This window comes from Psammomys obesus, unplaced genomic scaffold (genome assembly GCF_907164565.1).
Source record: "Psammomys obesus unplaced genomic scaffold, mPsaObe1.curated_primary_1811, whole genome shotgun sequence".
Classification (NCBI taxonomy): domain Eukaryota; kingdom Metazoa; phylum Chordata; class Mammalia; order Rodentia; family Muridae; genus Psammomys; species Psammomys obesus.
The window spans coordinates 66482172-66499334 of NW_026585504.1; the positions used below are offsets into that span (position 1 = coordinate 66482172).

The window sequence follows — 17163 nt, forward strand, 5'->3', positions numbered from 1 at the left end:
AGAGAGCTCACAAGCATGAATGCCATGATACATATATGGAGGTAAAGGACAACTTACACCTTTCACCATGTAGGTTTCAGAGACTGAACTCAGGTTATTAGGTTTGGTGACAAGAGACTGTACAACCATTTTGCCCAGCGCTTTAATTTCTGACTTTTAAGCTGCTTGAAGATAGGCTCTGTGTTTAATGCATCTTAATACCACTATGGTGGCTCGAGTGAGAATGGTCCCCATAGGCTCCTGTTTGAATGCTTGGTCCCAGTTGGTGGAGCTGTCTGGGAAGGGTTGGGGGGTGCTGGCATGTTGGAGGTGTGTGACTGAGGGTGGGTTTGGAGGTTTCAGAGCCTATGCCATTCCTAGCTAGCTCTCTCCCTGCCTTGTTGCCTCAACATCTAGTCTCTTGGCTGCTGCTCCAGCACCATGCCTGCCGCCATGCTCCTTGTCAGGATGGTCATGGACTCACCTCTGACATTGTAAGCCCAATAACCTCTTCCTCCTATAAGTTAAGTTGCTTTGGTCATGGTATCTTTACACAGCAACAGAAAAGTAACTTAGACAACCACCAACGCCAAGGGTAATTGCTTTTATGCAACAGGAGCTCTATGAATATTTTTAAAATTAAGCAAATGTTTCTTCAGTAACATTCTATGCAAGTTAAAACACAACCTTTAGGCAGCAGGTAAGAGGAACTTTAGGGGGCTGGAGAGATGGCTCAGTGATTAATAGCACTGTCTGTTCTTCCAAAGGGCATGGATTCAATTCCCAGCACCAAACGGCAGCTTACAACTGTCTGTAACTCCAGTTCCAAGGGATCTGATACCCTTACATGCACATAAAATAAAAATAAATTATTTAAAAAGAGTAATTTTAGGGTTACAGGACCAGTTTACTCCAGAGTAAAACCAGAGCCAGATGAGAGAGAAGGAGAGATTTTGCTCGGACGTTAGGGAGGCATAGAGAGATACAACCAAATATTAACAGGGAAAGTACACTCTAAATCTACTACTCGTGACCTCTGATCTCACAGTATTAAACCTAAAGGAGCTGTGTGAGATGACTGTGTCCACTGAATTGAGGACCTATGACGCCCACACACACCTTTAAAGAATGGAACCTCATTAAGTGTTAAACTGAACAGACTGCCTTCAAGAACAATTTAAGCTGTGAAAAAAGAGCCGTGTGTTAGAAATAGCTAAAAAGAACGGAATCAACCTAATAAAAATAAGTTAAGCCCTAAATTTCAAATCAAATATGAAAGATTCTATGAAAAAAATCACCTAAAAGTTAAAAAATAAGAATATTTACTTTAAAAAAGAGACTATCCATCTAAAGTAACCATTACAGCATCGCCAAATGATTTTGTTCTTTCTTTTTAAAATTAGTTATTTTTTTATTAATTATGGTTTATTCACTTTGTATCCCAGGTGTAGGTCCCACCCTCTTCCCCTCCCAATCCCACCCTCCCTTCCTCTTTCCCATGCCCTTCCCCAGTCCACTGATAGTGGAGGACCCTCCTCCCCTTCCCTCTGACCCTAGCCTATCAGGTTTCATCAGGACTGGCTGCATTGTCTTCCTCTGTGGCCTTGTAAGGCTGCTCCCCCCTTAGCTCCCTGATCAAAGAGCCAGTCACTGAGTTCATGTCAGAGACAGGCCCCCCCTTATTAGGGAACCCACTTGGATACTGAGCTGCCATAGGCTACATCTGTGCAGGGGTTCTAGGTTATCTCCATGCATGGTCCTTGGTTGGAGTATTGGTCTCAGAAAGACCCCTGTGCCCAGATTTCTTTTTTTTTTTCCTCTCCTTGTGGAGCTCCTGTGCTGGAACTCCCTTTGTAGACCAGGCTGGCCTCAAACTCACAGGGATCTGCCTGCCTCTGCCTCCCTGAGTGCTGGGATTAAACGCATGCACCATCACCACCTGGTGAACAGAGGAAAAATTTTAACATTGATATAAAGAAGAAAAGAGTATGCCATGGTAACAATATATTATTAAAAATCATAAGAAAATACTTTATAAATTGTGGGTAAAATTATGCATTAAAAAACATAATCCAGGGCTGGAGTGATGGCTCAGAGGTTAAGAATATTTGCTGTTCTTCCAAAAAGTCCTGAGTTCAATTCCCAGCAACCACAAGGTGGCTCATAACCATCTATAGTAAGATTTGGTGTACAGGTAGAATGTTGTATAAGTAATAAATAACTCCTTAAAAAAAAAAAAAAACATAATCCAAAACAGGTTACAAAAAACCCACGTAGATCACGAGAGTAAAAGTGATATTTAGTAGAGTGGAGATAGGCAGTATTGCAGTACCTTGTTTTCGATGACTGCTTCCGTGCAAGCTTGGAGCATACTTAAATGGTGAGCAAAGACCAGAAACTTAAGCGACTCATTCTGAAGCAGCATCTTAATGTAGTCCTTCACTGCACCTGCCTAAGGATCAAAGTCAAAGTTTATTAACATCACCCACATGTTTATCCAAGCGCTATACCACTTTTAAGAAAGGGGAAGAAGCTCCCAACACGCCCAGCCATCTTCAGAACTTTGGCTGCTTTTTCTCTTGGTAGCCTGTTCACTCAGGACTCCCACGAATACGGGGTGTGTGGAAAAGCTGAGTATGTCCACTGCTGTTTGTTTGATCAGGGTTTTTTTGTTTTTTTCTAATTGCTGTGACAAAACACCGAAGGCAAACCAGTTAAAAGCATGGAAAACTCATTTTGGTGGCAAGTTTCTCTTAACTGCTGGCCAGTTCCGAGTCCTGGGGAGGCAGAGTGTCAAACAGGCAATCTATAGTGGAGGACTCTACTCATCTCTACTCAGCAAGGAGTGACACAAGATGCACAGCTTTTCAGAGTGCCGCATCTTCCAACTAGCTCTAACCACTCCACATCACTTCCCAAAGACGCCACCAAATCTCCAATCTCCGAGTGAACTCAGCCCCGGATGAGATCAGCACTCTTCTGACCTAATCACCTCCTCTATGCCAGTAGTTAGCAAGAAAGCCTGGAGCAGAGGGGCCCTGGGGCCACTTCAGACAGAAACAACAATGCAGGTGGGATACAGGACAGGAGAGGAAAGAAATGAGGTATGGGCAAGAGAAGAATGGTACCACTGTTGAGAAGATAGATCTTAAAACAGTTTTACACAATTAAAAAGGGTTAAGAAAAAAGTGGAAGAAAGACGGGCTGAGGTTTAAGGTTCACTTTCTTCTGAAATTGAGATGGTGCAGTGGACTTAGGGAAAGGCAGGCGCGGAAGTACAAGGCGGCCAGGAGAGGTGGGAATTAGTTGTCTCTACGATGCAGGAGTGCACTGGCTAATTTTATATGTCAACTTGATACAAGCTAGAGTCATTTGGAGAGGGAGACTCTCAACTGAGAAAATGTCTCCATAACACTGGCCTGGAGACAAGTCTGTAGAGCATCTTCTTGGTTAATGATTAATGGAGGAGGCCCAGCCCACTGTGGGCAGTACCGTCCCTGGGCTGATGGTCCTGGGTTCTGTAAGAAAGCAGGCTGAGCAAGCCAGTAAGCAGCCCCCTCTGCACTGGCTCCTGCCTCCAGGTTCAGGTTCCGGCCCTGACATCCCTGGACGGTGGACTTACAAGCTGTAAGGGGAAATAAACCTTTTCCTGTCCAAGAGGTGTTTGGTCACGGTGTTTTATCAAAGCAACAGAAATCATAATAAAACAAGAAGGTTTTGGAAGAACCTGAAGTGACAGGCTCAAGAGCACAAGAGGGAAGGTCTAAGATAACAGAATGAAATGGAGAAATTCATGAAGAAGGAATAATCATAAAAATTAACACTGAATGGGCATTCTTAGCTAAAGTCTTTCCAAGTTATACAGAAAGAGTAAGAGATAAATATGGGATGACTTAAATTTAAAAACATAAATGTACTATCTTTTAATTATTATTAGTTACTGGGTAATTATGGTGGTATATGCCTGCAATTCCACAAGACTGAGCCAGGGATATTACAAGTTTAAGATGAGCCTGGGCTACACAGTGAGTTCCAGGCTAGCCTGAGCTCCAAAAATGAAAAACATAGAGGGCGTGGAGCTGGAAAAGTGGTTTAGTGGTTAAAAGTGTTTGCTGCTCTTCCAGAGACCCAAGTTCAGTTTCCAGCTCCTATACTGGAGCTGTAACTTCTGTAACTTCCTGTAACTCCAAGAGTTAGCGTCCTCTTATGTCCCCTGCGAGCACCTAAATGCATGTGCGCATATACACACAAATGCTTCTACACAAGCTATACACATATAAAATGAAAACAAAGGTTTTCATAAACAACACAAATTTGTTTACTTAGAAATTCTGGGTAAAGATGGCAGGCTCAACTCACTCAACCTGTATTCCTCTTAGTCTCAGAATAGCAAAGGACATAGGCACAAAAGCCAAAAGCAGAACCTCTGGAAGCTAAAAAGTACATGATGCCTGATTCTCCATTCTGAGAGATCCTAAGCTGGCAATACGGAATGGACAGGAAGTCAGTGTTTCCACTGAAGTCATGTTAAAAGCCCCGGAGGGAGAGGGTGAGGGGAGCTAGCACAGGAACAAGCTCAGGGAATGTGGGAGTAGAGGGGTGTGCTCAGGCCTGTGCCTCATCCTGTCTGAAGGTTCCACCCCACAGGCACAGACTCACCCATCCTGCCCAGACTGCAGGCATGTTCTTCGCATGTAAGGCAGAGCTTGTTTGGGTAAGTGGGACCCTGGACTGAGGGCAAGCAGTATGATGTGAAGGCATGCTTAAAGAGATGCACACAGCATATAATCCACACTGCGACAGTGGCGGGGGCAGGGCCTAAAGACAGGTGTGTAGGTTATGAGGGCACTACACTCATGAATGAATGAATGGATGCTGCTTAAGAAAAGGCTGGAAACTGCAAGCCATCTTTTATTCACTCTATTCTCTTGCTCTTTGTCTTCTGCCATTCGATAAAGCAGCAAAAAGGACATCATCAGATGCTAGTACCTTGATATTGGTTTATCCAGCCTCCAGAATTATGAGCTAAATAAACTTACATTGTTTATAAATGTGCTAGCCTCAAGTATTCTGTTACAGATGCAAACAATGGAATCAGGGAAGTGGTCATAATGCATAAGTATCATAAAGATTAAAAAAAGTTTTATTACTAAATACTGAAGGGCTGGGTATATAGTTCAGTAATAAAGCACAGACTTGCCTAGTGTGCGTAACTTCTAGTTTTGATATCTAGGAAGAAATAAATGAAGAAAAGGAGAGAGGGAGAAGGGAGGGAATGAATGAAGATAGAAGGGAAGAAGAGCAGGGGAGGAAGAAGAGGAAGAGGAAGAGAAGGAGGAAAAAGGATAAAGTAGGAAGAAGAGGGAAAGAAAGAGTAAAATGGGAAGGAGGGAAAGGAAAGAGAAGAGGAGGGGGAAGAGAAGGAGGAGAGGGGAAGAAGGAGAAAAAAGGAGGAAGGAGAAAGGGAAAGAAGAGAATGAGAAAGCAAAGGGAAGGCATAAAAAAATGAGGAGGGAAGGAGAAACAGGATGATGACAATTTTGAAAGTTAATAACTCCAAAGAAAATGAAGTGAATTCTAGAGAAAAGAAAACTTGACATTTGAGGACAAAGACACAATTAAACACAAACAAGACATTCTGGTGTTTACACAGCCAGTGGCTGTGGACACCAGCTAGAGCTAGAAGAAAGAACTTTAAATGTTTTCACCATAAAAAAGTCAAACAACGCACTGCATGTTCACCCTGATCTAAACATACATAATTATTAATACATCAGATGGCATAAAAAAATAACCAACAGTATAGCCCATGGTTCACCAGTATTTCAAACATGGGTCTAATAACATATGTAGTGAATACTGATCAGGCCAAAATTGCATTATTTTAAAAATTAGTAAAATTATGTCACTTGAATAGAAGAATGGAAATAAGACAGATATGTATCTGCGGAGGGGGAGGCAAAGATACAAAAAGGTAAAATTTTATCTTACCAATTGACAAATCAGTTGTTATAGCTGAAGCTACAATACAAGCAGCAATGTAGACTAAGGTGTTTTAAAAGCATAGTGATGAAATTTGAGTGAATTAAAATAAAACAAAGAACAACACTCAGCTGTTACAAGAACTGACAGTGGCTGCTCCTGGGGAATAAACTTAAGAGCTATTTTTCAGAGTGACTGTTTTTGGTTGTTAACATAGCTTTAGCAATTTTTTAGATTAAAAATTTAAAATACCTATCTAAAATTCATCTGCATTAGCTGCAAAGCCTCAAGGTTTATTCTGCAAGCTGTATTTTGCATGTCTAAATTTTCTGAACAATGGAATTCATCATATAGTGAGCCTGGAGGCTGGCAGGAACTTTAGCCTTGGATGTCGGTGCCTCAGAAAGTGGAAATGAAGTTCTCTCAAAACAAGCCGCTATAAACTGCAGTTGCTGTCATGGCAACTGAAGCACTTTAATAAAGTGCATGTTTGCCTAAAGAGCTATATTTACCAGGATGAGCTTTTCAGTAAGTACATGTCAAGTTGGAATGCTTAAAGGGTACATTCATGACAACCCGAATCTAGACTTACAACTGGAACAATTGCTGTAACCTGCTTTCATGTGCCTTCTTCCCGAGTGAGCCATTCCACCCTCCTGTCATTAGCTACCCCTCATCAGGACCAGAGCTGCTGAGAGAAAGCCCAAGCTCTCTCAAACCACTGCTTTTAAAAGCCTGATGGCTGAGGGCTGGGGTATGGCTTAGTGGGGAAGAGCCTTGCTACACAGGAATGAGGAGCTGAATCAAACTCCCAGTACCACCTCAAAGCTGAGCAAGGCTGTGCACGCCTGTAACTCCATTTTGGGGGAGCAAAGACAGGCAGGACTCCAGGAGCTTGCTGGCCAGGCTGCTTAGCTAAGATGGGGAGCCTCCAGTTCAGTGACAGACCCAGTCTCAAGGGAATATGCTGGAAAACAACAGAGAAAAACACTCGATTCCTTTCTTTAGCCTCTTAACCCATGCACATGTGTGCGCCCATCTGCACACATGTGCACACACACACAACATACATACATACATAAAAAAGTAAATGGCCAAAATGCTGAGAAAAAGTGTCAGTCCTTAGCCACAGATGGTACCTGCATTCCAGCCTTCCCGTTCCCACCCAAGCCTGAGGCTCAGGGAACATCTCAGAAGAGGTGCAGCAGAAAGAAGAAAATGCTATGAAAATGCGGTTCTGCAGACATGGCATGGCTCTGGCACACATGAATTCACCACAGCTGTGGTTACCTGTGTAAGACCAGGCTAGTCCCAGCTCCAGCGAGGATGAGGGAGGAACACCTGAGGCTCCACCTAGTGAGGCTCTGCTGGCAGCTGATGGCTCTGGGGAGAGGGGGAGCTACTTTTCTTTGAGACTGTGGCTGCTAACGGTTGCCCACGCCCTAGTGGGCACCTCCATACCTAGGAGCAGCACTAACAGCCTCAGTGTTTTGTTTTGTTTTGTTTTTATAGAGGGGGCAAAGTTGAGAGGGTGGTGTTCTGGGGAAGCTAGGGAGTTTTAATGAGGATTGGGGATGGATATAATCAAGTTCTATTGTATACATATATGAAGAACAAGTTTAAAAAAGGATAAATGATAATTGGATGGAGTTTTGAGTTAATGGCATGCATAGGTCATAAAGTCAATATATGCACATATATACATATGCTTAAAACTTTCAATGTATGTAGAAAGCTTTCCAAAAGTTAAGTCTCAGATAGAGCAGTGGAGCATGACTTTAGACACAGCACTAAGGAGGCAAAGGCAGGTGGATCTCTGTGAGTTTGAGGCCAGCCTTGTTTACACAGAGAGTTCCAGGCCAATCAGAACTATACAGTGAGACTCTGCCTTAAAAAAAAAAAAGTTGCAAAAGAGATAAAAAGATTCATTTCAATGAAATATAAAAAAATTAGGCTAGAGCCAACACAGCAACTTAACTATCATTTGAGACGATGATTCCTAGGAGCAAATGCATTTGGAATATAAACTACTCACGTAGCAAGCAGACTTTAAGGATTCTTTTAGGTTCTGAAGTTACCGATTGCATGGATTTACATCTTATTTTCTTTTTAAAGGTTTATTTTATTTTAATGATGTGTTATGTCTATGCACATGAGTGTGGGCACCCACAGAAGCCAGAGGTGGCAGAGCCTCGGCCTACAGAACTGACGGCTGCTGGGAACTGAACTCTGGTCCTCCAGGAGAGCAGCCCTTGCTCTTGGATGAGCTCTCTCTCCGGCCCCAGGGTCATTCCTGTCTGTCACTGTAACCACCCATCCGTGTCCCGGCACTGTCAGATGTGAAATGACCGGAACAAGTGCTCGCTTGCAACATTATCAGGTGTGTGGTGGCAGGCGTGGCTGGCTCAAGTTCTGTGCTAACTGCACAAAGTGCACGGCTTCACAACTGTTTTATCTCTCACTGAGATGAACACTGTCTGCCAGGTAAGGCTTAGGTAACTAGTGGAGACCACAGGGTATAGCTTACTTAAAGAAACACAGTATTTTAACTGTTGGTTTGAGATGGGGTCTCCATATACAAGGCATGCTGGCTGTGGAGCTCATGGTAATAATCCAGCTGGGATTAATAGTATGGGCTGCCACACCCATTTAGTAATGTCTGTCTTTACGTGTGTGTGTGTGTGCATGTGTATGTGTGCCACATATGTGTGCAGGTGCTTGCAGAGGCCAGAAGTGGGAATTCAAGGTGGCTCTGACATGCCCAACACAGGTGCCCGGAAATGAACTTAGATTCTCTGTAAGAGCAGCAAGCCACTCTGAGTTGTATCTAATATATTTGAAGTAAAGAGGTATATATCATACTTTCTGAAATAAAAACTGAAAAAAAAACTATACTGCATTGAATATCTGATGAAATTTATTTAGAATTGTCAGCCTTAAATCAAATAATAACAGGAAAAGGGTGAAAGAAGAGAGAAGCATCATATCAGTGCCTTGGAAGAGCAAGATCAGGCTTGATTCAGCTTCTCCCAGTTCTCAGTTTAGGCTTAAAATTGGCCTTCTGTGGTCTTCCTGGCCTTGTCTGATCTGCCACTCACTCCCAGAAGAGTCCTACTATGTTCATTTATCAGGATTCTCCACACCTGAGAAGTGGTTCGTTTTCTGAACTGACCTAGTTCTCCTGTATTGGATGTGTAAGTTCTCGGCAAGCCTAAAGGCAAGAATTCCTCAGGTCAGGGACTGGGAAGGAAGAAGGCTGGGTGAGAGGAGCCCTTGTACACGAGAGTGAAGCCCTGAGTTCAGTCCCCAGAAGGCTGCAGTAGGACACATCTGCAATCCCAGAGCCCCTGCAGTGAGAAGGAAGATGGGGACAGACTCCGGAACTCACAGGCCAGCTAGGCTGGCCTAAGCACCAGTGAACAAATGACCCTATCTCAAACAAGGCAGAAGACAAGGACTGATACCTGAGGCTGTCCTCTGACCTGTATACATGTATACATGTATACATGTATACATGTACCATGGCATCCCCATGCTGGCACTCATACAAACGAATATGACACTCATGAACACAAATATTAAAAAAAAATTCAGTCAGGTCAGTTTTATAAGAATCTCCCAACCCATCATGTCTCTTTTTAAGCAACTGCCCATTCACCTACTTCTTTAACCTGCACAAATTCCCACTTGCCCTTGTAGCTGGAACTTCTCTTCCCTATTACAGTGTTAAGGTGACACATGTTGTAGAGTATTCTTTAGAGTTCAGCAAGTGTCAAATGATTTCTGCTTTAATGGCCATAGCTCGAGGCTGACAGAGCGCAGGCACAGAAGAAGCTTCCCCTAAAGTTCACGGGTCCTTGGACTGGGCTCACAGCCTGCTGATCATCAAGTGCCCTGGGGTCCAGACTCCAGCCCACAGGCTGCACAGCAAGCGCTCTGACCTCCAAGGCAGCTCAGTCCTAACTGCAGATTTTAAGCATCTGGGACTCCTTTTCGTCCTGTTTCCTCTAATAATAGTATTTTATCTGCACTTAATTGATTACTGCTGACTGCTTCCTACTAATGAACAGGAGGCAGGCTGTTTGTTTCTGGTTCAGAGCCAGACTTTTCCAAACTACAGATCAAGCAGAGGAATAAGCCTTCTGCAGCGTCTCCTAGGCCCTGGGCAGCAGGGAATACCGTAATGACCTTATTACTCCTCACTGCATTTTTAAGTGGGATTCTACTTATGTTAAGCTGCTAGAGCAATTAAATAGGAAACACACTTTGTGCCTAAAGGGAACATGTTTAAAAAAATTTCCCTTCAGCAAATAAAGCACCAAAGAATGCTACCATCTCCAAAAGTGACAGGAAATTTTGAATTATGAGTTGGTTTTTAATAACTTTCATTAAAAACCTGGCATTTCTACTGAAATAGTTTTCTTTAAAAAGGAGACACTGTTGTAATGTGCCCCCAAATAAGTGATAACTGGCTGAATCACAGATACTACATATATCTTGTTTTAAAAAAAAGATTTATTTGAGGGCTGGAGAGACCCAGTGGATTAAAATATGAACTTAACGCTCTTGCAGAGGACTCAGGTTCAGATCCCAGCACCAACATGGTGGCATACAACCATGTGTAACTCCAGTACCAGTTGATGCTCTCTTCTTCCATAGGCTCTGTATGCAAGTAGTACACATACATGCATGCAGGCAAACACCCGCACATAAATTATGTATGCACATGCCAGTGCAGAGGCCCACACAGAAGGTACTGGGTCTTCTGGAGCTGGAATTACAGGTGTTGTGAGCCACCTGTTATGGATGCTTCTGATCAAATCTGGTCCTTGCCAAGAGCTGTATGCTTGCCTAACATCTCAGGCATTTCCCCAGTCCTAACACCTCCCACCTCCCTAGAGTGTATTATGCTGACTCTAATTCTGAGGATCTTCATTTTTACCAATTGCATTCATAGTAAGTATAATAAAGTAAAATAAAATAGATTCAGAAGAGCTACATGTGGTGGCACAGGCTTTTTGCATGCCTTTAATCCCAGCACTCAGGAAGCAGAAGAAGGCAGATCTCTGTGTGAGTTCGAGGCCAGCCTGGTCTACAAAGCGAGTTCTAGGACAGCCAGAGCTATTACACAGAGAAACCCTGCCTTGAAAAACAACAACAGCAACAACAAAATAGACACAGAAACAACAATAACAAGCCTTTGTTGCTGGGTTGGGCAGCCAAGTAGTAGAGGTGTATGCCTAGTTTTGGTTGCTTGGTTATACCAGTTTTCAGTAATCTCTGTGAGTTTGCACAAGTGTTTCATCTGCTGGAACTGCACCCCACCAGCCCTGCAGCCTTCACTTTTTGACTAGCTACATCTACTTGTACATTCCGTAAGACATCTTTTCAGTGACCTTCTCCTGGGTTCTTCTCTAGTGCCTGGGTTTGAAGCAGTAAGCAAAACCTTTTGTAGGTGAATATTTATTTTACTGTTCTCTTCAAAAGGCTGTAAATTCTTTGAGAATTAGACTCTGTGTCATTTTCACCATTCCTCTTCAGCACCCCACTTCATAATAGGGACTCCATGTTATTAATCAGGAAATATGCCTTTTTTGTTTTGTTTTTAAAAGGACACCTCAACACTAACGCACAGACTATAGTAACCAATCTGTAATCTGTATGACTTCAATTTAATTTGCAAACTGGTATGGAAGAACTCAGAAACACATTTTGTCATTGAAAAAAAATGTAGCCTATAACTAGTTAACTCCTAAAAAGCCGACTTAGCCTATACGGTAGATAAACTCTATTATTCAGAGTGTAGTAGGTTCCAAATACTGGACTTCAATGACATAGGAAGGAAAATGCATCCGAGCATGCCCGTTTTGTAATGGCATGAACTAATGATTTCTGGCTATATCCAGGAATAGAAAAAAAAATCCAAAATACATTGGTGGCTAAAAACAGAGCCTCTGGTGTGGATGAGAGGAAGGATGACTGGATATTTGCTTCACTTTATTTTCACAAATGCAACTCATTTTGGGGCCAGCTGATTTTAGTCTCCGTTCTTTTCCTTCACGAGTCTTAACCAAGTAGCTGTCAACTCCATACTAATGACCATCATGTACAACTTAGAATCACAGCTGCTGCTGCCTCTCCTCCTTTTCCTTCCTTTTTTTTTTTTTTTTTTTTTTGTGAGACAGGGTTTTCCTTTTTAGCCCTGGCTGTCCCGCACTTGCTTTGTAGACCAGCTACCTGGCCTATAAATCAGAAAACAAGCTAGACATGGATAAAGACAGAACAAGCCAGAGAATGAGAAGGAGCCAGAAGATTAGACTAGATTGCTAGAGTCAGTTTGAGTCCAAGTAGAGCAATTCAGTCAGAGGCTGAGGGAGGAGCCAGATGGAAACCATCAGCTGGGAGAGGAGTTCGAGCCAGAACAGCTGGGTTGAACCAGCCAGCCAGAGTTCAGAAAGAGCTAGAAAGGGTGAGCTTATCCAGCAGTAAGTCTCAGAGGCTAAAAACATTTTAGGACTGGATTAGATTGTACCGAGGCGGCAGCTTCCAGGACCATGTCTAGGTTGGCAGACAGAGGCAGTAAGCCTCGAAGATGACAATTACTGAGGTGAATACAAGTTACCATTACAACCCAACATTCTTTTCTAGCCTCCTCAGGTTCCAGGCATACAAGTGGCAAAAACATACACACAGGCAGAACACTCACACATAAGAGAAAATTAAAATTTAAAAGATTAAAGAAAAGACTCCATTAAAAGGAGAAAGAAAGAGAAGAAAGCTAACTGAGTACAGGCCTGGGAGTAAAGCAGAAAATAAGCTACCAAGCAGCACTCCTCCATGGCTTCCGCCTTGAGTTCCTGCTCTGACTTCCTTCAAAGAGGGATTATGACCTGAAATGAACCTTTTCCTCAAGTTGCTTTTGGTCAGGCTGTTTTAGTACAACAAAGTTCAAACCAGAGATACAATCAAATGTACTGCACAAAAAAGATTCTTAATACAAAAATGAAACAAGTGCGAAAGAAATTCAATGACAAAAAAAACCCATGTTATTTCTAAAAATGGAATGCTACGTGCACACACACCCCCCCCACACCTGAGCAAAAATTGTGATTCAACAATGGAGCATTGAGACGGGAGAGTGGAGCACTGTGACGGCACAACGGAGCACTGGCCCGGGACAACAGAGAGAGAACTGTGGTGGCACAGTGAGAACTGTGATGTGACGGTGGAGATGTGTGCTGGGACACTGAAGTGCTGTGATGATGTGGAGGAGGTTGTGATGATGTGGAGGAGCACCGGGCAGTGGGGCACTGTGGAAGAGCCATGGAGCACTGTGAACACTGTGAGAGGATAATGGACCCGTGCTGTGTGATGGTGGAACACTGGGGTAGACAGTGGAGCCTGTGATGGGATGACAGAGCTTTGTAGCGCTGCGCTGTAACAATGGAGTGCTGCGATGAGGTCATGGAGTGCTGTGATGTAACAGCAGATGCTATTCAGAGCACTTCAGAGCATCACCATTTCACAGTGCAGCAGGTGCTGGGACAGACGGTACTGCAGGAGACAGTGACATGCTTTAACAGGATAACGGAGCACGGTGCTGGAGTAGTGTGGTGGACAGTGGAGCACTGTCATAGGATAATAGAGCACTCTTTTGTCACAAGGGAAACTATGTGATAGGACAATGGAGCACCACGATGGCACAATGGGAGTACTGTTATAAGCAAATGGAGACCTGTTATGGTGTGCACGCACACACACACACACACACACACACACACACACACACACACACACTTTAAACAAACTGAACCTCTGAATCTCCATCTTTATGCTATTCTGTGTAAAGAATGAATTTTAAACTGAGCATGTTAGAAGACACCTTTAATCCCAGAACTTTAGAATAAGAGGTAGGCAGATCTCTGTGAGTTCTAGGCCAGCTTTCTGGCCAACCAGAGCTACATAAGATCCTTTCTCAAAAAACAAAACAAAAAAGTTCTAAGTACTTCATAGACCTACCTACAAACTCTAAAGCTGTAGCATTATTAGAATATTATATCTTTGTAAATTTTATTAGGTAAAAGTTTCTTGGGACTACAAAAGAAGAATAAAAAGAACATACTAAAATATTTAAAAATTATAGATTTCTGTCCTTTAAAATACCATGTTAAGAAAATAAAAATAAAAATGCCAGGTGGTGATGGTGCACCCCTTTAACCGCAGCACTCAAGAGGCAGAGGCAGGCGGGTCTCCACGAGTTGGAGGCCAGCCTGGTCTACAGAGTGAGTTCTAGGACAAAGGAAGGAAGGAAGGAGGAAGGAAGAAAGGAGAAAAGGAAGGAGGAAAGAAGGAAAGAGAAAGTAAAGGAGAAGGAAGGGAAGAGGAAGGGAGGAGGAAGGAAGGGAAGAAAGGAGGACGGAAAGAGGAAAGGAAGGATGGAAGAAGGAGGAAGCTGGGAGCTAGAGGTGGTGGCACACACCTTTAATCCCAGCATTCAGGAAGCAGAAGCAGGTGGATCTCAGAGTTCAAGGCAGCCTGGTCTGTGTAGTGAGTTCCAAGGTAGTGCTATGTAGAAAGACCTTGTCTCAAAAAACCAAAATAAATAAATAAAAATTGAATATACATAGTTGGGGGCAAAATTTGCAAAGCTATAGCAGAGGGCTCATTCTTAAACATAAGGAATCCTTATAACCTAATATTAATAGGAGTACAATTTAAATAGATACCTCAAGAGAGAAAACGAATAACTAAAAAGATTATGAAAATATATCCAATATTACTTCTACTTAGGGACAAATAAAAACCACAATAAAAAATGCTGCATAGCCACGAAAAATGAAAGATGACAATGCCACATGCTGACAAAGATCCAGGACAGCTGGAGCACTTATCCGATGCTAGCAGAAAGAGGTACAGCTACTTTCCAAAACGTTTTGGTAAAGTGTTTCTCTGACAGCACAGTCCTATTTCTAGGTTTCTGCCCTCAAAAGATAAAAATGATGTCTAGGGCTGGCTAAGTGGGTCAAAGTGCTTGTTAGGCAAATTTGATGACTTGAGTTGAATCCCTAGAATCCATGTGAAAAAGCTGAATATGGTGGCACATATCTGTAATGGCAGCATTCACAAAGCAGGATGGTTGTGGAGGCAGAATGGGAAAAATGGGACCAGTTAGCGTGGAGTAGGCAGTTCAGCCAAGAAACAAGAGGCCTCAGAAAAAGGAGGAGAGAACCAGCTCCTGCAAGCTGCCCTCTGACTTAGACACGCGTGATCTGGCAGCTATGTAGCGCCCATAATAACTACAACAGAATGGAAAAACAAATGAAAATGATGTCTATATAGTTACATGGAATATATACTCTTTTGATTCCTAACAGCACATCCTGCTATTGAGGGACTCATAAAATCTGGAATATATTAGAAGTCTAATAACGAGGGAGGAAATCATAAAAACTAAATGTTGTAATTTTACACATTGGAAAATACACAGGATGAGACAGAGAGAAAAAAATTACTTATGTAACACACTTAATTAAACTAAGAGCTTTACAGTACATGAGAAAACTCTAGGCTTCATACTGTGTCCGGAAAGTGAGGAAATTTAGGGCTTGAAAGCTAATATGCAGCTGCCATGCGTGGGGTGCATGGAAGGAGAATGACTGGCCGCAAGGGGCCTTCTTGGCGTCGTAGAAATAGCCTCTAGAGTGCACTGCTGTGTGCCCAACTATATATATGTGATAAACCTTGTTGACATATAATTTTTTTTTACTTTTAAATGCTCAGTTTACTATTTTGAAAATTTCTGTATTACTTTATCATAAAGTCATCGGCTGATGATAAACATATTTTAAAACAAAGCAAAGCGACAGCCCTCAGCTCTATAACTACAGTGAAGCGCTCTAGTAAAGATGTGCGTGTGTCTGCGCTACATCCATGCTGTGGCTCAGAGGCCAGAAGACGAAGTAGGAGTCCCCGGAAGTGGAGCCACAGAGAAGCATGAGAATCAAATACAGGTAAGTGCTGGGAATTAAATCCAAGTCCTCTGGAACAACACCAGTGCTCTCAGCCAGCGAGCCCTCTTTCCAGTCCCTATCTACATACCTTTAAAGCATACATTTCATGTCGTATAACTTATAAATTAACAATTTACACTTAATAACCATTTTACATAGAAACAAAATCCCAGAACTGGGGGACAAAGGGCTGACTCAGTGCTTTAAGTGAGCTTGCAGCGGACCCATGTTCTGTTTCCAGAGCCTATAGCAGGCAGCTCACAACATCGGTAACTCTACTTCCAGGGGACTGAATGTCTCATGGCCTCTGGGAGCACTTACACACTCATGCTCCATATGAGCTCATGCAGGCACACATACATACACGTTAAAAAAACTTAAATGTGCTCTCTCCACGCAAACCAAGCCTGGGGTTGTATACATTTAATCCCAGCACTCCAGAGGCAGAAACAGCTGGTGAGTTCCACACCAGCTTGGTCTACATAGTGAATATTCCAGGCCAGTTGGGGCTCCATAGTGAAACCCTGTGTCAAAACCAAGCAAGCAAGCAAGCAACCAACCAACCAACCAAAAACAAACAAAAAAAAAAAAAAAAAAAAAAAAAAAAAAAAAAAACACAAAAAAAAAAAAAAAAAAAAAAAAAAAAAAAAAAAAAAAAAAAAAAAATCCCTAACAACCTCAGGATTGAGAAGAATCACATTAGTATAAACAAGTACTATAACACTTGTTAAAACTGTAACATACAATAATTTTATCTGGTAGTCACACAGTTCAAGAACTCACAGCACTATCTAAATTTTATGTGAATAAGAGTGAATTTATTCCATTGTGTACCTGTACCACAATTTCTGTATCCATTCCTCAGTTGAGGGGCATCTGGGTTGTTTCCAGATTCTGGCCATTACGAATAAAGCTGCTACAAACATAGCTGAGCAAACGTCCTTGTTGTATACTTGAGCATCTTTTGGATATATGCTCAGGAGTGGTATAGATGGATCTTGAGGTAGCACTATTCATAATTGTCTGAGAAAGTGCCAGATTGATTTCCAAAGTGGTTGTACAAGTTTACATTCCCACCAGCAGTGGAGGAGGGTTCCCCTTTCTCCACAACCTCTCCAGCAGGTGTTGTCACTTGAGTTTTTGATCTTAGTCATCTGATGGGTGTAAGGTGAAATCTCAGGGTCGTTTTGAT

At 42.5% G+C, this 17163-nt stretch overlaps 1 protein-coding gene across 5 annotated transcripts in view; it reads right to left on the minus strand.

The window, feature by feature from the left end:
* Positions 1 to 17163, minus strand: part of Zranb3 (zinc finger RANBP2-type containing 3) — a 127277-nt gene that overhangs the window by 44640 nt on the left and 65474 nt on the right. For 4 of the 5 annotated variants that reach the window (XM_055602132.1, XM_055602118.1, XM_055602125.1 and 1 more), the window contains one exon: positions 2312 to 2431. In XM_055602132.1, coding sequence (XP_055458107.1) covers positions 2312 to 2431 — 120 coding nt within the window. Of the gene's footprint in view, positions 1 to 2311; positions 2432 to 16805; positions 17004 to 17163 lie in introns of those variants that run through there. The other variant, XM_055602144.1, reaches the window with a different exon arrangement.